This window comes from Gekko japonicus, unplaced genomic scaffold (assembly GCF_001447785.1).
Source record: "Gekko japonicus isolate JY-2015 unplaced genomic scaffold, Gekko_japonicus_V1.1 scaffold58, whole genome shotgun sequence".
Lineage (NCBI taxonomy): Eukaryota > Metazoa > Chordata > Lepidosauria > Squamata > Gekkonidae > Gekko > Gekko japonicus.
In genome coordinates, this window is record NW_015162475.1 from 1,025,125 (window position 1) to 1,047,181 (window position 22,057).

At 45.6% G+C, this 22,057-nt stretch overlaps 1 protein-coding gene across 1 annotated transcript in view; it reads left to right on the forward strand.

Annotated features, from left to right (window-relative positions):
- PDE1C (phosphodiesterase 1C) overlaps window positions 1–22,057 on the forward strand; it is a 372,774-nt gene that overhangs the window by 55,605 nt on the left and 295,112 nt on the right. The window contains exons 2-3 of the mRNA XM_015405748.1: window positions 12,747–12,797; window positions 19,617–19,788. Coding sequence (XP_015261234.1) covers window positions 12,747–12,797; window positions 19,617–19,788 — 223 coding nt within the window. The remainder of the gene's footprint in view (window positions 1–12,746; window positions 12,798–19,616; window positions 19,789–22,057) is intronic.

The following is a 22,057-nucleotide window of genomic DNA, read 5'->3' on the forward strand; positions in this document are numbered from 1 at the left end:
AGGAGAAAATGGGAGAGGCAGAATTAGGTACACGGCCCTGAGCTCCTTGGAAGGAAGTGTAGGTAGACAGATGGGTCTCCTCCTTCTTCCATTTCCTTCCCCTCAACTACTCCCAAGGAGTGGGGTTTGTTTTTTTGGGAGGAGTTGATCCCACATAACGAAAAGCTCCCCATCCAAAGGGAACTGTGTAAACAAAAACGGAGGCATCAAACCAACACTAGTCTATTCCGGATATGCTGTTGCTAATCTTCAGTCAAGGGATACAGTTAAGGCAGTTGAAAAACAACCGTCGGCCCGCACTGAATGAAATCCTTCTGGAATACATCGTCTCTATCTGTGTTATAGTGTTTGCTGACATTTCCTGCTCTGGGGACTTGCTGAACCAGTTGTTGATTTTGAAAACAAGGTACCTTAAGTGTAGGGTTATGTAACACTGTTTGTAGCATACTAATTTATGGCATTCACTCAGGGGTCTGGAATAATTCGTTTACTCAATCACCCTCCTTTTCCTGCCCTGCATTGCTGTATTGAAAAATCCATAATGAGGAGAGGGTTGGCTAGCAGACTTTTTGAAAAGAGTGTTTGCTTTCAATTTAGATTACCAGGGACTGAATGCTGGAAACAGGAAAGGAGTGGCGGGGGTGGTGGTGGGAATCCTATGCAAACAGTTTTGTTTATGATGAATTTGGCAGAGGTACTGTCAAGCTGTTTTCAAAGCATGGGGACATAGTAACATGTTTGAGTCGAATCCTTCCCCATGTCTACAAGTTAAAAATTACATTCAGTTCTTTAAAATCTAATAAAAGAGTTCAAATAGAAAGAACATAAAAGCATTTTTGATATTACATCTGATTAATGATATGAGTAGATTGAATGCCAACATATAAGATCACAGATCATCCCTTATCTTTCTTCTTAGCTTTGGTTTTCATCTTCTTTTGCCAGGGGAGATTTACTTTAAATGTTTTAGGAGCCGCAGCTCCTAAATCTGAATCCGAGTTAGAATCAAAGATTTCACCCAAAGACATGGAAGTAGCTGTAGAAGAGGAACTATCCGTATCGTATTTCTGTTGGTTGCTGTTTTCCCCCCGTTGCCTTCTCTTCCTGTGCTCCGTTTCTTTGTTTAGTTGAAGCTTGTTAATGTTTAAGAAAGAGTTCCACTTTTAATAGAGAGTCAATCTTTTCCTTCTTTTCCTTAAAGTTGAATATAAGACATTCTGGAAAAATCCATCTGTACTGGACATTGTTCTTTTGGAGGAATGCTGTAATATTTCTATACTGCTTCCTTTTCTTGCGTATTTCATATGGAACATCTTTCAATATTTTTATCTCCTCATCTTGAATTTTGACTGTTGTTGCTGTAGATGCTTTGAGTATTGAGTCTCTTATTGATCTTTTTGCAAATTTTACAAAAATTTTCCCTGGGAGATTATTATTTTTTACAAACTCTGAATATGTTCTGTAGATCATATCAATGTCAGCTTGTATTAATTCAGGGTTGCTTTTGATTAAGGGGGCCATTGCTTTGTTTATAATTTCTCTTAAATTCTCATCTTTTTTCTCTGGCACCCCTTGAAATCTCAGGACGAATGAAGATCTTTCCATTTGTAGCTGTAGAAGTTGTTGCTTTTCAGAAGTTCATTCTTTTTCAACCTTGTCCATTCTTTGGTCTATTTCTTTGGTCTTAACTTCAACCTTTTTTATCTTTTTGGCTGACTTCTCTGATTTGACTGCCGTTTTCTTGAGCTCTTTCTGTAAAGTGTCAAATTTTTGATTGAGGTTCGTGAGCTGGTCCAGCAGAGGGCCCATGGCTTCGGAGATTGCAGTAGCTAACTTGGTGGTATTTTCTGGTCTTGTGACTGGTGATGCTGTGCTGGCATTTCCTGTAGAGCCTCTGCCTCTGGACGCCAGTTTACTCCCACGGTGAGACATTGTTTATACTTAAGTAAAAGTTTATAAAAGATGTATTCCGCTTGGAATTGGATGTTAATCGCCTGGATCCAGCTAGCTTCTACGCTGCAGTTTCGCTACTGGGTAGGGTTCTTCCTCCGCGAGTCCCCCCCCTTGTCTCTTTGAAGCCAGCCGATTCTCTGTGCTGATTTCTTCCACCACCCTTTTTCTGCGTCTTTCTTTTTGCCACTTAAATCACTGTTTGTTTAATCGCCGGATCGCTTTTTCTCATAGATTTTCTTTTTAGTTAAGTTCTTGTACGCTCTGATCTGGTAGTGTCTCTGAGCGCCATTGCTGGCCTCGGGACCACAGGACCTGTCGAAGTAGAAAGGAGCGCAGTACCTCCGAGCCAAAACTTCAGGAGCGGCCCCTTTGGCGCTCCAGGCTAGAAGCTCCTTCCCAGAACTTCATGGGGAAGTCGGGACCAGCCGATCCCCCTCCCTGCCACCCGATCCGACTCGCCCCCATCAGAATTAGATGGGGTGCGACCGTCGCGAATCTTGACTTGATTGTAGGTCTACAATTAGAGGTGCTTTTTACATTCCTGATAGGACCTGTGTGCGTTGAAATACTGCACAACAGGCTGGAACTCAACAGGTACTGATTTCTCTGGAAGTGCAGCACTATCTATGAAATTCTGTTCCCCAGTCCCTTGTATTCTACTTGTAGAGAACAACATAAGATTGTGGTAACATTTCATATGCACGTCGCCTGGGTTTAATAAATCTTCTGAGGTATCCAGCAGTAGAAATTCATGCCACTGGGAACAACTATATATAGCATGTCATGTTACTCAGGAGAAGATTTTTCTCTTGCAAGCATCATGAGGTATTATTATTAACTGCACAATTAACTCTGCCCAATAGAAAGCTGAAAAACAAACTCTAGAGAGGTTATCATTTTGGGAAATGGCCAGTGGAATTAGCAACACAATAGAAACATCTAGTATTGGATACAGTTCCATGAGTAACTTTTTAATAAAAAGTGGTTCTGGCATAGGATTTTTTTTTTAAAATAGTGGAACACTCTATATCACGTTTGCATTTGTTTCTAGCCTCAAAAGTTACTTAAAGTTCGACGATACATGTCCAGGGGATAGGAAATGTTGGCTATACAAGGTATAGAAGGCTTGATGGGAATGGAAAAAACAATTCAAAAATGGAACCAGTTACCTCTTGTACCAATCTGTCTTCTCAGAATGTTGTTGAATATCTGAGCCACATCCTTTTTACCTTCAAAGTCAATTAGCTGCAAGTCAGCTACTAGGGTGCTAAGAAGACCACTGTTGTACAGTTCTTGAGTAAGCTGGGCCACAGCATCTGTCTGGGGAGTGCTGGACTCTCCCTCAATGGAGGTTTTCAAGCAAAGGGTGGACAGCAATCCATCGGGAAAGTTCTAACTTGGATCTCCTGAACTGGGCAGGGAGTTAGTCTATAAGGCGTCTTCCCCATCTGTGGTTCATCACTTCCCCCAGTTTAAGTTCCCATGGAACTTTAGCCTCCTTCCTTTTTTCCAGGTGAGCTCCTGGTGCTCCTATTGTAGCACTTGTCGTCGTTCGTTCCCGTCCCCCCCGCCTATGGGCAGTCACAAGGGTTGGAGCCATGAAGTGAAGAGCACGATTTAAATTTAATAAAAAAGTTAATTTGAGTTGGTTTTTCTCTCTGTTCACCACCCTTCAGCTACAATTGTAAAAACCTGAAATTGATAAGGGGCTTCCTGTAGAACAGGGGAGGGGGCAATGGCTCCATGGTAGCACATCTGCTCGCCATGCTGGAGGTCCCAGGTTCAATCCCTGACACCTCTAGTTAAAAGGATCGGGTACTAGGTCATGTGAACCCCTCTGCCTGAGACTCTGCAGAGCTGCTACCAAGTCTGAGTAGACAATACAGATCTTGATGGGCCAATCATCTGATTCAGTATATATACATCTGTAGAACAGGTAATAGTGGAGGGGATGGGTAGATACCTGGGGGAAAGAGAGGAACACTTACACAGTGTCAGCAGCCATATCATAAACCATATTTCCAAACCAATGAGACATTAGTGTTAGTTCACATTGCAAAAGTCTGTGCTACAATTACAGTGGAAGATCCCCAAATTGCCCCCCAAAAAACATTAAAAAACAAACAAACTGGGAAGACAGCAAAAGGGACAATAAGAGCTCAAGAGTTTGGTAGATCCCCAATTGTCCCCAAACAGCATTAAAAAGAAACAAACTAGGAAGTCAGCAAAAGGGAAAATAAGAGCACGACAGTTTGGGAGAATGTCAGCAAAAAAGTGAGTGAATGGGAAAATGAAGGGATCCAGTTACTGCACTACCGAAATCACTTTCAGGGTTAGCATTATGGCACTGGCACTTTTAAAAGTTGGTGATGATTTCCTTTGAGGCTAACCAGGGCTTTTTTTATAGAAAAAGCCCAGCAGGCACTCATTAGCATAATAGGCCATGCCCCCGACAGCACAGCCCATTAGCATATTAGGCCACACCTTGGCTTGTCTGGGCAAGCCCCCCCTTGAAGGGAAGGGAAGGCTGGGGAAGGCACAGGGAGGCATATAAATGCCTCCCCGATCCTTCCAGGTCCCCCCTGGCCCACCCGCCTTGGAGTGTCACTCTCCAGGCCTTTCCTCTATAGCCATGCATGCAGAGGTTTTGGCTGTAGTGGGCGTGGCGAACTCTGAAGCCAACCGGAACTCCGTTCCTGTGTGTTCCTGCCCAAAAATAGCCCTGGAGTTTCTGGCAATTCCTAGAGAGTCAAAAAATCCGTTTCAAAAATAGCGTTGTGCACAGGGATAGGCTCCTCTGTAGTTTTCTTACTGCTTGGAAGCCTTTAGTCTTCTAAACTGCATTTCAACTTTATATGTATTGGAAGACTTTAGTTTACAAATAGGTTTTGCAAAAACGTGCACCTTTGACCTTTGTGGGCAAGATTCTACAGATGGTTGCTAGAATGACGTGCCGAACTGACTATATTAAGTATACATAACTCCACTTAGTAGTGCTGTGGGGATGAGGCAATTTTCACAGCATGGAGCCTTCGCGGCGCATGCATGTGCGCCGCATTAGAGTAACAGGCACACAAGAAGAGAAAAACAATTCCAAGCTATTTTTGTTGGCTCTCCACCCTCTGCTTTGGGCAATGGGCCATCAGGATAACATTCAGATTGGGCCAGTTGGATACTCTGTTAGTGGATTGGCTGATCACTGGGTAGGTTGGTGTTGACTTTGTTTGGACTCCCCAGGGGCCTGCTTCCTTACATCAAGATGTTAAATATTGAGAGATTTTTGAAAGCTCCCGATCTCTTTAATGCCTTATTCTCACTTTAATTGGATGTGAAATATGTGCATGGGAAAGCAAATAGTCTAAAATGTGCCATATGTTCTTTCCACATGACACAGAATGTTTGGGGGAATTGGCACAGCTTGCAGGAGGTTCATATTTTTTTTAGGCACGGTAGCAATAACACTTTATTATTATTTTTTTTTAATTGTTGACCTGGATTTCTCAGCACAAACCCATATGCCATTTCTAATTGGAAGTTTTCTCCAAGGCACAGTTTTGAGAGATAAAACAGGGAGGAGAACAGGAGGATGTTTGGGCTGCTTCTGCACTTGCCCTGCCTTCCCTCCCAAACGGTTGCAATGGATTTAATTTTGACTTCACGTGACATTGTCATGCTTTTGCCAACCTTCTGGGTCCCCCCCCCCAGCTTTGCTCCTGTGTTCCCCAAACCTACTTGTGAGGTGGCAGGGGCCCCACAGGTCCTGGGCGATGGCTCTGCATTCCAACCTGTCTGGCCAGATGTAAACACAACTGGGCTGGAAGTGACAAGATGGCTGTGGCAGGTTCGCCTGCCCCCATGGCCTGCAGAGTCAAATGGAGGAGATGGGCCACTGGAAGGGGGACTGAAGAACAGCTGGAGGCGGGAGATCTGAGGGAGGCCCTCCGGATGGAAGGAGAAGGGGCCTGGAGGTTGGAAAGGGAGGACAGGGGAAGGACCCAAGGGGAGTGGAGCTGCACCATCCACACTTACCTGCTCAGAAGATGGGGCAGTGTAAAGGATGGTCTTCCTGAGGTGAACCTGCAGGTGGAGAAAAGGCAAAAGAAAATAGAAGGATCCAGGGGTGAGTAGGGGCCAAGGAAGGAAATCCTAAGGGAACCCTACATGCTCCAACCAGGGGTTGAGGAACCTGGTCTAAGGCCCATATCTCCAAGCATGTCACCAATGTTCCCTCTAAGCTATGGAGTCTTGTGAGCAGAAATTCTACTTTGTGAGATCCTGGCATGAAAGTTGTGAGCGAGCGGTTTGGCTACTGCATAAATTCGTTTGCTCTGGAGCCCTCCTTCCTGAGCGGAGACAAAAATGTGTGAGCCGGAGGCTAAAAACCTGTGAGCTAGCTCACACTGACTCAGCTTAGAGGGAACACTGCATGTCACTACTTTTTACCACCTTGCCTGAAAGATGATTTCCAAAGAGGGTTTGGTAAAGTTTGAAAGGGAGGGTGCCGATTTCTGCACGTCCTCACTCACATCTGGCACCTCCCCTGGCGGCATTTTTCCTCTCGCCCACCATTTCCCCTCACCGCTGGCAGGCTTTTTGCCAATTTGGAAAAAAATATCTGTTAGGTATATTGCTCTAGTGTTAGAGCATTATAGTGATTGAGGCCTGTAGCCATGGTGGGGCATTTGGGGGTAGTGCCCCATCACCGATGAGCCCTGCTCTACCCTTGGGGGATGCCAGACCCACCCCCACCCCAGCGCACCTTGCCCCGCAGTGGCAGGGAGGCTGGGGAAGGAAAAGGAAGCCGCCTTGCCGCTTCTGGTCAGTTTCATTCCCTCCCATCAGTTGTTAGGTTTAACAGCTGATCCAAGGGGAGTGAAACTGACTAGAAGCAGCAGGGTGGCTTCCCTTTTCTTCCCCAGCCTTCCCCGCCACTGTGGGGAGGGGCTGGGGCAGGAAAGAGAGAAAGAGAGAAGACATGCCTTCTCTCTCTCTTTCCTTTGCTACCCCCCACCCACAGTAATCTAATTAGACCCCCTGCTCCACCTCCCCTGTCACAGCGCTCTGGTCCCTGTCCCACCAGCCAAACATTTTTGGTGACGGGGCTGTAGTGCTATTCCAAGAACACAAAGCAGAGATAAATCCCCATGTGGAGATGCTGTTGCTGCTGCAGATGTATTTGTATCTACGGTGGCAATCAGAAAGGTTATCCTCCCTGTATGGAAGCAGCCTTCGATGGCAAATGTTTATACAACGATGAGTTATATAACTAGTGACACTTTTTAGAAAATAATTATTTGGAAAGAGTTCTAAAACTCCTACTAGTTGGTTCTTCAAGTCCGTAGAGGAAAAACATATCTGTGTTGAGATCCAAAGAAATGTGAGTGAGGGTTTCCAGCTCTGGCTTGGGAAATACCTGGAGATTTTGGGGGTGGAGCCTGAGAAGGGTGGGTTTCAGGGAAGGCAAGGGCCTATTTCCATAGAGTGCACCCTCCAAAGCAGCCATTTTCTCAAGGGGAGCAGATCTTGGTCATCTGGAGATCAGTTATAATAGCGGGAGATCTCCAGGTTGTCACCGGGAGGTTGACATTCCTACTGTGAGAGGAGTTTGGTTTATTTATTTATCCTTGGATTTATATCCCGCCCTACCCCGAAGGCTCAGGGCGGGATATAAATGGAGTGTGGCTCTTTTGTCTTCCTCTTGCTGCAGCTCTTGCACTCCCCCCCCCTCCATTACCAGACCCATAGCCAGGATTTTTTTTGGCTTGTGGGACATATTTTTTTCTTGTGGGGCAGCTGCCCCCCCAAATGAGATTAAAAAATTATGAATTACTTGCAGCAGTTCTTCAAACATGAATTGTATTCTAACGTGAATTGCAGCTCCCCCCCCCAGCCCCCACATCTGTGAAAAGAGGTGCCAGCCTACCATTCTCCCGGTCAGGATCAGCCACCGCCTGCCACCCCCAAACCGAGCGAGTGGTTCAATCACACTGGAGTGGGAACAGAACGGGCAGAGCCAGTAAGGTCATGGGGTGCCAGCAGAAGAAGGCGACCGGCTGGCTAATCGTGGGCAGCCTGGGCAGGGCGCAGCAAGTCAGAAGGCACAGAAACATTACGGCCGTCTGGAAAAGGCGGTGTATGACCGGCCAGCTGGAGGCAGGGCATGATACGGCATGGCTGAACTGATGCAAATAATTACTTTTTAAAAAGTTTTCTAAAAGATAATTTTGTGGGGCGTGGCTGTAAATTTAGGGGGGTGGGACCCTGTGATGCCCCACCGTAGCTACGGGCCTGCCCATTACTGAGTTCCAGGAAACAGGAGGTGGTGTAAGGGGGTTGGGAGTTTACAGAAGCAAAATTTTCTCCTTGTACAAGAAGTTGTGCCTTCTGCTTCCATGAAAGGGTTTCAACCCAATGAATGCTAGCCTGGGATTTTGATTGTAAACAGAGTTTAAAATAGGCTTGAGCTTGGAGGGGCTTTCCCCACAACTTCTTATCTTAATTTAAACTCAATGAATTGATTTTTTAAATACGTGCCTGTATTTAGAGAAACCAGAAACTTAATTTAAACTCAGTAGATCAATTTTTAAAAATGGGCTTGCCTTGGAGAAACCAGATTCCCTTATGATGAAGAAGGTTCTGTAATCCTCAGAATTAGTATGGAGAATGTACTCTAAGGCTGCAGTCGCACACACTAAACAATCCACTTTCAATCCATTTTCAGTACACTTTCCAACTTGATTTTACTGTGTGAACTGGCAAAATCCAGTTGGAAAACACACTGAAAGTGGATTGCAATAATAAGAAGAGATTGGATTTATACCCCACCCTTCACTTCCCAAGGGAGTCTCAGAGTGGCTTAACAACTCCTTTCCCTTCCCCTCCCCACAACAGACACCCTGTGAGGTAGGTGGGGCTGAGAGAACTCTGACAGAAACTGCTCTTTTTCAAGAATAGCTGTGCCAGAATTATGGCTTGCCCAAGGTCATCCAGCCAGGTGCAAGTGGAGGAGTGGCGAATCAAACCCGGTTCTCCCAGATTAGAGTCTGCACACTTAACCACTACACCAAACTGCAAGTGGCTTGTATAGTTTGTGTGACTGCAGCCCAAGAGAGTTTTCCGTGGTGAATGCTGTAAGGTACCGAATCTGAAGCTACTTTTGGGAGGGGACGGTTACAACACAGAAGAGGGTGTTGTGACACTTCCATCTACTGGGTGACATGAGCAGAAAGCCAGACAGGCTGTCCAATAAATTGCCAATATTTAAGTACTGAGGCAGCAGCAACTTTCCTCTCCCTTTTAGATAGCAGGGCCCCTGCCACACGGCAGGGAAAACATAGTTAAAAGTGCGGCTTTTAAAAGCCGCACCAAAGTTGAGACGCCGCGGTGGGATCCCACGGATCCCCTAAGTCGCGGTGCGTCGCTCCCCGGCACGATCAGATGCCGGGGAGGAAGAGTCGGAGGGAAGGGGGAGGCTGCCGAACTGCGCATGCTCAAGCATGCGCAGTACGGCCGGGGGCCGGGATGCGCCGGTGCAAGGACCGCGCCGGCGATCCCACGGCCCGGATTGAGGCGCCCCATTCAAAGAACCACCAAGGTAGGTGGTTCTTTTTTAGTGCGGGTTTTTGGGCGGGAGGGACGGATCGGGGACGCAAGCAGCACGATTCCCAGATGTTGCTGTGGGATTGTGCACGTTTGCTGCATCCCCGTTCCGTCCCTCTACCGGCCCAAAACCGCTTGTGTGACCGGGGCCCAGGATTGCCAAAATCACCAGGGGGGAAAAGACCCAGCCTGGTCTGTCCTGTCTTCTGTACCTATATGAGATATAGCAGATGCGGCCTTTCAAAGCATGAAGGTGGATTTGCTAGAATCTGTACGGAGATGCTGTCACAGATATACCTAGAAGAGCCAACTGAAAAGTCTGTATCCCCATTAGAGAGATACAAGAGGGGGACCCGGGATACTCGCGGGGGGGGGATCTCATATCACAAACACACACACTTTCTCCCCGGGCTCCCCTGCAGGTGCCCAGACCCACTGGTTCCCTCCCCCCGTGGCTTGTTTGGAGCTGCTCCAGACGGCCTCGCCAAGGCTCCCCCCCCTGGTAGTTTGTCCAGTACTGCTCTGGACAGGCTGAGCTCGCTGAGGCTTCCTCTCCCCCTTAAGGCCATTTCAGCAGGCGCTACGGTGCCGCATGCCAAGAGGCACTCTTCATCAAGCTGGGGCCTCGGGCGTCTGACCTCATCAGCCTGCCTGAGGTGGGTCAAGGCTGGGGGTGACCACGGGAACTTTCCGGGTGGGGCGGACAGCCGTTGCCTAGCAATTCCTCCATGCCGCCGCGAGTAACCCCCCCCAAAAGCCTCCCAATCTTAAACGGAGGACGAAGGACCGGTTAAGAGTGGAGGACTCTAATCTGGAGAACTGGGTTTGATTCCCCACTCCTCCACGGGAAGCCTGCTGGCTGACCTTGGGCCTAGCCGACATAACCGAGTTAAAACAGAGTCTGGCTGCGTACCTCTTTCTCCCGGCCTCTCTCGCGGGAAGTGAAGCATGGAGGCGGCACTAAGGTGCTCCCCGGCTTGCGTTCTCTCTCTCACTCTCTTCCTCTGCCAGCTTGCCCCTTTTCGCTGAGGCAGTGTAGATGCTTGGCCAGGGTGCCCGCTGGCCTTCCTTCATGCTTTTGAGGCATCGGGGCGGCGGCGCCGCTGCCGCCACCGAGCGGGCTCATTGTGGGTGGTTACCATGGCTGAGGCAGCAGAAGAGCCCGGAGGACGAAGGACCGCGGAGGAGGAAGGGCTGAGAGTGGTGGCAGGGAAGGGAAGTAAGTACGCTTCTGGGAGGGCGCTGTTGAGATCAGGCTCCAGAGGGCTGCAGCAAAGGAGGCCAGGGCGGCAAAACGGTTAAGCGGGCTTCTCCCCCCCCACGAGGAAGTTCCTAGAGCGTTCCCTGCGCATGCGCAGGGGACGCTCTCTCACTTTTGGGGGGATTTAAGTATCCCCCCGATAATTTTTTTAAGGTTTCAGATTTTTGTGCACACCTGGGGACCGCCCCACGTGTGCACAAAACTCTCCCTCCCCCACAGGTGCCCCCGGTGCACGGATTTAGGTATCCGCACGCACGGGGGCCATTTCACTATTAGATATATAGATGATGATATTTGGGGGGAAAGAGAAAGACACTTGTTCTGTCTGGTACCCAGCTGCAGCTGAGCTGAGCACTTTCTAGATTGTGAGCAATGCAGCACAACACTGATAGGCATGTCCTATAACTTTGGCCTTCCTGAGTTAAGAAGTTAGTTGTTTTAATTTCCTTGATGGGGTTGCCTGACTTCTGAGGAGGCTTCACAATAAGGAACAAATTGTTACACTAAGAAAATGACACAGTATATAAGTCAGACTTTTAAAATCAGTAGTCAGAGAGAGAGACCGCCGGCATAGTGTAGTGGTTAAGAGTGGAGGACTCTAATCTGGAGAACTGGGTTTGATTCTCCACTCCTCCACGGGAAGCCTGCTGGCTGACCTTGGGCCAGTCACAAGTTCTCTCAGAACTCTCCCAGCCTCACCCACCTCACAAGGTGCCTGTTGTGGGGAGAGGACAGGAAGGTGATTGTAAGCCACTTTGAGACTTCTTAGGGTAGAGAAAAACGGGCTATAAAAACCAACTCTTCTTTTTCACTTTTTTGGCAGAAAAATGTCAGTAACAGAAACAAACAAATAATCTACAGTGTATTTACAGCATTTTTGATCTACATTCATTTTTTTCTTTTTTAGAAAGACAGACTATAAAGATATTTACAGAGTTCAAACCTATTTACAAAGACAAGAAAAGGCAAACCAACTCTTTCTCTTGTGCCTTGAAAATCCCATGGCGTCACCATAAACTGGTTGTAATTTGACAGCACTTTCCGCCCTCACAGTTTTTTAAAACTATCAAAGAGCAGTAGAAACTAAAATGTTTAAAACCAATTAATGGACATAAGTAACAATAATAAATATTGAAACTAAAAATAACAATAACATTTCAATAAAACAAGGTCCACCAAGGCTTGGCTCCTACCAGCTTTTTCCACTTGCAAAAGAGGTGTAACGGAAAAGGCTGTGCCGGGGATTGTGGGGACAAAGACCACGTGAGACAGGAGCTGCAGGGAGGAGAGGAATCCCAGGAGATCGAGTGGAAAAAGCTGGTTGGATCCTGCCAGATCCAAACATCCCCATGATGTTTTAAATTGAAGTTGGTTTATACGCTTTTGGTGCACCTCTTCTTTTCCATGAATGTTTTCTCATTCTATAAATAAGGAGCAGTTCATTGAATTAAAAGACAAGTGGCCAGATGACTCCTGAAATGGAAGATGCAACAAATTCAGGTGTCTCTTCTGGTGGTTAACATGCTAGTCTTAGTCAACAGGCAAACACAGAAGGGGGACAGGGAGATACTGGGCTGGATCCAAGCAGCTTTTCCGCTAAGTCTTGCCCAAGTCCCCTCTATTCTAGAGCCCCAGCCTCACATGGCTTTTGACAGGCAAGTCCTATAGTTCTCAACATAGCTTCTTCCAGTGGTCAGAGGACCTCACTGTCATTTTTCACCATCAGTAAAGCTAGTTGTCTCCAACCCATTAGCTTGTGCCTGCGCAGATGTTGAAAGAATGAGACTGGGAGTAACATCCAAGGCACAGACAGAAGAGAAGAAAACTCCTGTGTGCTTTTTAGCCCAATGTGAAGCATTGTTTATTATTACTAGCAAATACCACAGATGTGTTTTAATAGGTGCTTTAATAGGTGCTGTATGTTCTCTTTCAGTTGCCAATGAGACGGGAGACAAAAATGCTCGGCCACTTTCACGATTTGCTCGTAAGTAGTCTAGTCTTGTGTTGATTTTACTTCCTTGGTATTATAAATAAGTAAATTTTGAGGCTTCTGTGTACTACCTGCCCAGGAAGAGGAGTCTTCTCCTAAATCCAGATTCACAGAAGTTGACTGTGGTAAGTAAAAAGCAGTTTTGCATGTGTTTTCCATGCCTGAAGGTCACTCCCACCCATCCCAACCTGCCCAAGACTGGAGAAGGCCTTTACTGCTAATCACTGTTATCAGAAGGAAGAATCAAAACAGGTGTGACAGAGATCACACAAACACACGCATGCAGCTTTGATATTAATCAGGGCTGAACAGGAAAAGAAGAGTGGATTTATCACTTCAAGCCCAGCTTAGTTTTCATACTTGTAATTGGGCTCTCCATACTGCTAGAAGTTTTAAAGTGGAAAAACATGTATCCTTTTAAAAATGTTTACCCCTTGAAAATGCTAATGACTACACAGAAAGCCCAGTTTTGATAAGCAAAGCCAAGTGGGGCACGAAGAGTTAAATTCCTTCTTCTCACATGGTCCTGATCCAAATTGCATCTGTGCAAACATGAATTTTGCATTTTTACAGACTTATGAAGCCCTGATAATCTTTGGTCCCGGTCACACAGGCTGGAAAATGCTGGGGGGGGGAAGCGTGGCTGTTTGCCCTGGAGCAAACTAACGCGTGGCCACCGGATCACACGTCCCGCCGACATCCCATGGTTTGGGGGGAGGTGCCGATCACACAACAATCCTGCGGCGCGGCAAAGAAGTGGCACGGCGCGATCACAGCAACAATGGCTAGGCGCCGCTGCCGTGGCAAACGGGGTTGTGGTTTTTTAAAAACTGAAGTGTGCGAACACGCCGTTGGGTGCGTGTGCATATCCCGTGGAAACTTGGGGGGAAAAAACCTTTTTGTGACGAGACATGGGCGGGCGACGTATGCCACGAACTACCACCGGAAACGCGATCAGACGCCCGCCCTTGACCCACGGTTTTCGGAAACTAGTACCTCGGAGGTACTAGTTTTTTATGCCGCATCTTCGGCAGGAAGCCTCGGGTTAGCCACGGGAGCTCTACGCTTCCCAGATGTTGCAGTGTGATCGCGCCCGGAAAATCCGCCTATATTCCGTCTCTGTAGTATGGCTAATGCTCCATGTGACCGCAGCCTTTATCTGTCTTCTGGCCCTGAAAAATAGAAGTAGTTATGTATGGGAGGTATAAAGAATTTTTTTTTAAAAAAAAGAACACAATATATAGGCAAAATTATTGTAATGTCTTCAGCCAGTTATATAATATGAAAATATACCTCTTAATGGCAGTCGACATAATAAATATAACATTCAGCTGATATGGTAGTCTGCCATTTTGAGGTGCATTTTTTTATCATTGTATAATGACGAACAGTACTTCTGTTTTCTGCTACTGTGGAGGAAAGTCTCCTTTGTTTTTCTTCTTTTGGCCTTAGGACAGGTGGGCATATGAGACAGGGCCTTCTCAGTGGTTGCCCCCCCCGGCTGTGGAATTCTTTGCTTCCCAAAATTAATTTGGCTCCATTCATGCTATTCATACTAAATACTCTCTGCATAGTAAATACTACTCTGCATAATAAATACAGTGGAAAAGAGATGTAAACCCTCCAAAGAGGGTCTTTTCACTGGGGATATTTGTAGCAACCCCACCCCGCTTTCCACCTTGCCAGTAGTCCCTTATGTGAGGTCCATGTGCAAAATGCGTATGCCATTAGTATAAATTATAGTCTCTGCTATAGACACCTGTGGCAGAGCACATGTTTTGCATGCTGAAGGTCCCAGGTTCCCTGCCATCTCCTATAAAAAGATCTTGGCTAGCAAGTGTTGGAAGAGACCCTTATCTGCTAGAGTCCCTGGAGAGTAGCTGCCAGTAATATCACTGAGTTAGATGGAACAGTAGAAGAGAAAAGATTGGATTTATACCCTGCCTTTCACTACCCAAAGGAGACTCAGAGTGGCTTACAATATTTTTTCCCATTCCCTCCCCACAACAGACACCCTGTGAGGTAGGTGGGGCTGAGAGAACTCTTTCAAGAACTGCTTGTGAGAGAACAACTCTGAAAGAACTTTTAACTGACCCAAGGTCACACCAGCAGCTGCATGTGGAGGAGTGGGGAATCAAATCTGGTTCTCCCAGATTAGAATCTGTGCTCCTAACCACTACACCAAACTAGCATGACTCTGTATAAGGCATTTCCATGTGCTCAGATGCCACTATCTGCCTTCACCTGTACACTCAAACCTGGCAAAGCATCAGGTGCTCTTCTTGGCTGCAATATTCCTATGCAGGCACATGGTGGCACTATAGCCATATTTTGTGTACAACACATTGGATGAATTTCTCCATCATCAGTAGGGCTTTTGATTTTATTTTTAATAGCATCCTCTCAAGATTCAAGGCTATCCACTTTTTTAAAAACTTAGGGACGTTGCTATGCAGCATAAGCAGTATTTTTTCAAAGCAAAGAATGTGAAAGACCTTTGCAGTGCACAAGTACTTTGAAGAACTTTCTGGATTTTTGTCCAGTGGCCATTCAGCCCCACAGGCAGATTACAGATTCGCATACACCAAGGCCTGTGCAGAGACCAAGGCAACATAATTATTTCCTGCAATCTGCCTCATCTTATCAGTTCAGTAGACCTGATCAGTTTCGATCCGAATCCAGATTCGAAAAGTAAATAACTTTAACTATTGCGGCCAATGGGTCTCTTAATCTTCCAAGACTTCATTTACCCCCATAAAGCTATCAAAAATAATGACCATCAATACATCTGGTAACTGTGAGTTCTACAAGTTAATTAACAACGGACCCTAAATTACTGAAAAGATTTTGCAAAAAAAAGGAGTCAGTCGTGCCAGATTTCTGTGCTCTTTGGGGGCTCTTTGGGGGCTGTGTTATACGAGGCGCTAAACAATGATGTAGCACTCATGCCACATTAAAAGCACATCGAGTGCTGAGTTGTATTGGCAGTGGGACTCAGACTAAAATGGGAAGTCATCATGGGATAGCCTGAATCTGAGGCTCTTGCCCCTTTAGAAAGAACTGTCTGCTGTTTTTCCAAAGTACAGAATTCTGATTTAGCACTATATACCAATTATTATTTTACTGGTACTTCTCCCTTCTTCTACTAAAGCTCTGAGTTTATAGCAATGTACACAGGCCCCCCTTTTATCTTCACGACAACCCTGGGAGGTAAACTAGGCTAAGAAAGTGTGACTAGCTTAACATTTCCCAGTGAGCCTTGAAGTTAAGTGCGGATTTGAACCTGGGCTCTCCTAATCCTCAGATTCACCTCTACCCCCTCTCCCAATATTGTCCTTTTAAAGCAAGAAGTAATGTAGCAATACATGGAAACATGACTCCAGAAAAGCAAAAAGCCATCGACCTAGATACTGCTTCTCTGAATGTAACCTGAGAGAAGAATGGGAATTTATGCTTAAAGTTAATGGAGAATGGAAATTAATGGTTAAATTAATTCTTAGAGCTAGATTTATTGACAGCAGTTAATCAATATAGCTAATTCTCAACATGGCCAAATCTGTGGATACTTAAACCCAGAGACTGGAGCCATGAATGGCCAAGTCAGATTGTTTTACAAAGCTGAAAAATGCTGCTGCCTCAGGTTTGCGGGGGGGGGGGGGGGGATAAGAACTCAACAACAACAACAACATTGGGGTTTAACCACCCCACAGAAGCAGTGCCCGTAGCTTTAAGGAATGAATCCCCTCAGTGGCCACTGCTAGGCAACCATAACAGTATTTCTAGACTTCAAGCCTTGGTTTTTGTCAGTCAAAGGCAGGGGAGGGGCAGGGCCCTTTCCAGGGCTGTTTTGGCCTTTGAAGGACAATTTAGGGACAGGCCAATCACCCGGTGGCTTGCTTCTCTCTGACTTCCATGACTCACCCAGTCCTGGCTGCCTGCTACTGTTCAGTAGCAGCCATCCCACCAAATTCAGTGTGGTATAGTGGTTAGAGTTTCAGACTAGGCTCTGGGAGACCCAGGTTTGAATCACCATTTTGCCATGGAAGCTCATGAGGTGTCATCATGCTAAGGACATCACGCTCAGCGACTCCCCCGACCCCCCGGGGAACAAAGAGGACCTGGCAACCCTACAGGGATAATATAGTCTTGGGGACGAGGGGTGCTGCACCAGAAAAGAGCAAGGAGAGAAGGAAATGTTCAGCCTGGAAGTGTTTAGAATTTCTATAGGTTTTTTTTTACAAATGTGGAAAGCAGCCTCAATGAACCGAAACAGCACCACTGGAAGAGATGTTTCATCCCCTTCCCAATGTTTTTCTGATTCAAATCTTTTTATCTATCCCTGGAACTGCTATTTATCCCCAAAGGTCAGAGGCAATGCACGTAATGGAGGAATGAATGAATAAATGTACACGTATCACTTTTTGTGAAAAATGGGGGGGGGGGGATGTGCCAGCACACAGCCGAGCCAGTGTTTGATATGCTGTTATAGACACTTGTCATAGAAATTGGAAAGCTGGAAGGAAGATAGCAACACTGCTGCTCTGACTTGGCTTAAATGGTGTATCTGTCATTACCCTATGATGAAATCTCTTCCACCTTGCAAGTTTTTAGCACGCTGAAGAGTTAAGCTGTTCCAGCTTGGATCAAAAAGAGAAGAATTAATGCCACATCACTGTCAAACATTGGTGTGCGGGGATATGAATGATAAATCTCAGTCAACAGGGATTTCTTTCCCATTCACCTCCCTCGTGAGACAAGCGCTGAGTGAGAGCTGCTGAGCATTTACTGAAGTTAAAAAAAGAAAGAAAGAAAAATGAATGGTAATTGCAGCAGTGGAATGCAGCCCCCCCGGGACAGCAAAGTGAAGTTGTCTCAGATACTAAATCTGTTTTTTTTTTTTAATTAAGTAGCATAAGCTGAATTTCAGATTTAAACTCCCACACGAAATTTCTGTACTGCTGGATTTGGTAGGGTTGCCCATTTCCAGATGGGGCCTGGAGATCTCCTGCTATTAGAACTCATCTCCAGCTGACAGAGATCAGCTCCCCTGAAGAAAAAGGATGCTTTGAAAGGGGGACTCTATAGTATTGTACCATGCTGAGGTCCCTCCCCTCCCCAAACCCCACCCTCTCCAGGGTCTACTCCCCAACTCTCCAGGTATTCCCCAATCCAGAACTACCAAGTGTTTGCTTTGTGTTTTTGCAGAGGACGATTGCATGCTGCTGTTATTGCTAGTTTTTCTTATGATGATGATATGTGATTTAATGCTTAAGCTATTACCTGCTATCGCAATAAAGTGAAACAAACTCCAGTAGTGAAATCACTAAAAGTCACTTGGTGCAGTACAATCATGTGTTCCGAAAACAATTTGGGGCCCAAGGTCCAAAGTGGATCAGGCATGCAAGGGCAGGGCCCGCTGTGGAAACATGTCACGGGGCCTGCCTCAAGCTACCTCCTGTTGACCAGCCGTCTCAGGTGATGACATTGACTAAGCAGATCACTGCTGTGAGTTCCGCCCCTTCTAACCACCGTGTGGCTGGCCCAAGGCCGGCAGCCTCCTTCCTTGTCTGCTCCAGTCTAGACCTGGTCTGCAAACCCAGCACCCAGGAAGTTGGGGCCGGGGCTCGGTGCAGTATAAATTCTCATGGGAAGCCACGTTTGCTGCTGCAGCAGAAAGCAGACTTACAGTACCTAAAATCTTAACAGGGGTACTTAAACACCAGTTTCTGTGGGTTTAATACCTCTTCACCAGATGTATGAAGTGAATCCTGAATCAGCAGATACACACAAAAGAGAGAGGAAAAATGGTACTGCCAGAGTTAAATGGCTTACTAGAACAATGGAGACTGTCATCATTAATTACACCAGTTGCGAACGATCACTTTGTTAACTAGCACAGCATGGAAATATTAAATAAGTAAATTATACTTACATGAGAAAATTCCAGTGCACAGAGGTTGAGTTAATCGATGAGTAAGATGTTATGTTGATGTTTTAAAATCTACCCTTTTTTTCTCCTCTCGGGAGGAAAGCGATGGCGAACCTAAACAGCATGATAAAAAGTAGAGACATCACCCTGCCAACAAAAGTCCGCATGGTCAAAGCAATGGTATTCACAGTAGTCATGTATGGCTGCGAGAGCTGGACTATAAGGAAGGCCGAGCGCCGAAGAATAGATTCTTTTGAACTATGGTGCTGGAGAAGACTCTTGAGAGTCCCTTGAACTGCAAGGAGATCAAATCAGTCAATCCTAAAAGAAATCAACCCTGACTGTTCCCTGGAAGGCCAGATAATGAAACTGAAGCTCAAATACTTTGACCACCAAATGAGAAGGGAGCACTCACTGGAGAAGACCCTGATGCTGGGAAAGATTGAAGGTCAAAGAAGACGGGGACGGCAAAGGATGAGATGGTTAGACAGTGTCATAGATGCAACGAACATGAAATTGAGCAAACTCCAGAGGACGGCGGAAGACAGGAAGGCCTGGCGTGATCTGGTCCATGGGGTCGCGAAGAGTCGGACTTGACTGTGCGACTGAACAACAACAAAAAACCTACTGGAATCATACTATTTGGCTTACTTCTTTCTTAAATACAATATATATGTATATTAAATTATACTATATGCATTTCATGGCCTTTTAATCACCTGTTCTCAACATCCATCCCCCCCTTCCTAGTTTATTACAAGATTGCAAATAAGGCCTGAAATTCTAGATAGTCAAAGGTGGAGGCATTGTTTGCTGGGCTTTTTTTTTTTTTGATCTTGTGAAGAAACAGCCATTCTTTGATACATCTTTTCTACCTTTTCCAGGGTCAAAATCTCAGAACTGTCTGTGGAACACCATTATTGGTGGGCTCACAGGGAATCTTAAGGAAAAGCAGAAACCAACTATCATCTACGACCCAAGGCCTCCTGAAGAAATCTTGGCAGACGAACTGCCGCCTGTCGAGAGTCCTGATGCGCTAGTGAAAACATCGTTCAGGTTTGATTGACACAGATGTGTAATTTTTTAATGTTGATTTTTCTTAGTCATTAGAACACTGAGGTTTTGGTATTCAGCCAGATAATCAGAATGCTATTGTATTCTCCAGTATGCTGGTAATAGTAATGGAAGTTTAGATTAGTAGCTACTGATTTTCCTCCTAGCATGTAATCTTAAAGCAGTGCACCCTAGCATGTCCCTGTGCTTTGGCTACGGACACAGACTTTCTAATGTAGGGTTGCTCACCCTTGGCAACAAGTAGAAAGGAAAATGACGTGCCAATGGCATGATGTCACTTCTAGCAAATACCCAGAAGTGACATCATGTTGCTAGTGTGATGCTGATGTGATGCTTCACAGTTTGGACAAAATTCTTTTGCCCAGATCCCAGAGTATCATGTCGACACCATGCCAGTGATGTCCTTTCCAGGTATTCAGGTATTCCAGTGTCTTTTTCTGACATCCCCCCCCCCAGTGGGTAACAAAGAGGGGGGCAAGGAGGTCGCCCACTGAAGCAAGAGACCTGGCCTCCCTACTCTGACTTCTCTCTGTGACCATACAGGGAGCCAACACTGTCTTTCTTAGGAAACTGAACTGAAATAGAATCTCTTCCCTAAGCAAAGAACGGATTGCCCTCCTGTCATGGAAACCATTTTCTGAGTGTCCCTGCCCCCCCCCCCCGAAGCCATTTTGCAGTGGGGCCCACCACCGTTTCCCAAAATTCCAAATGTGCCCGCTGATTGAACAAGGTTGGGGAACTCCTGAATTCAAGTTCAAAGCAAGAGTTTATTAGCAAGAGCTAATTATTAGCAATAGTTTATTATATCAGATATAGCCCTTGAAAGATTGTTTTATATTCTGGTAAATCCACTGCTTTGTATAGTATATATGCTATAGTACTGAACTGACAAGATAGGTTACTACTGTGTTGCCTGTAAAATTTTTACATCAGTTGTTTCAGCAAAAGCAGAACTTAAAAAATGACATCAGTATTGCCCTGTTGAGTTCAATACTATTTAACATTCTTCTAGCAGCACTGTTGATATGTGTGGGTTGATGGAGAAAAAAGTGGACTAGTTCACCTGGGTCTTGGAACTGGGCATGGCCATACAGGGCTAGCATCTTCTGTCCATTTCCATTTCTGTGCTGGTGTGGCACTGCGTGTGACCTTTGCTAACTCAGGTTAAAATGAACAGAGAGTAGTCATAAACTAGGGAAAGGAGAGCCCCCAAGTTGGTCTTGATTGCTAAAATTTGGTTAAAAATGCGGACTAGAACCGTCTATTATTATCTGCCAGTTGCTTCTCTTACCATCCGTTTGTTAGTCAGGCAGTCAGCCAGAGGAGTGGCTTTAAGACTCGATCTTTGGGCATTTGATTTGGGGTCTGATTGCTGGGTTTCATGAGTGATTTGTTCTGCTGGTAACTGCAGTTAGATTTTTGGAGGAGTTTCTTTTAAAGTAAAACTTGAATTTTGTTGTTGCATAGTTGGTAGGTTTTTTTGGTCTCATTATATAATTTATGATTTATTATATAATTATATAATATAAATTTACCATATGCTAATGAGCCCCTGCTTTCTTCTAACAAGTTCACACAGGAGTCCTGTGCTTCATTATAACGGGAACAAACGTGAGACTCCTGAGTCAGGTTCTCCCCACTTAGAAGTTGTTTTTCAGCTAGGGCCGCAACAGTAGTATGGGCATTTCACTGCACAAGTTTTTGATTTGTCGCCTAAAGTTCTTGTGGCTTATAGTACCATCTGAACACTGAGACTGCATTCATTCATCCACCTAGAATTCTTTAACTGTAGAAATGTCAACTTACCTGTCTACGGGGCTATCTAGCATTTTTAAAAGAAGTGCATAGTGGCACCAAATATTCAGATTCTTTGGGGAGTCTTGTTTTTATAAACCATATACACTTATGCAAAGCAATGAGACGTTCTCTCCGAGCTGCCTGTGGTAAAATCTGTGCCTGTAACATCTTATTGCTAAGCCATCCAGTTCACTCCTCCTCCTTCTGCATGCATTATTCAATATGCATGTGAAGTTTCCCATAATTAGTGTTAGGACATGTGATGCAGCACTATCAAGGCTTGGATGTGTATATGTGTGATAAGCCAGTATGGTGTAGTGGTTAAGTGCACGGACTCTAATCTGGCAGAACCGGGTTTGATTCCCCACTCCTCCACTTGCAGCTGCTGGATGACCTTGAGCAAGCCATAGTTCTTTCAGAGGTGTTCTTGAAAAAGAGCAGTTTCTGTCAGAGC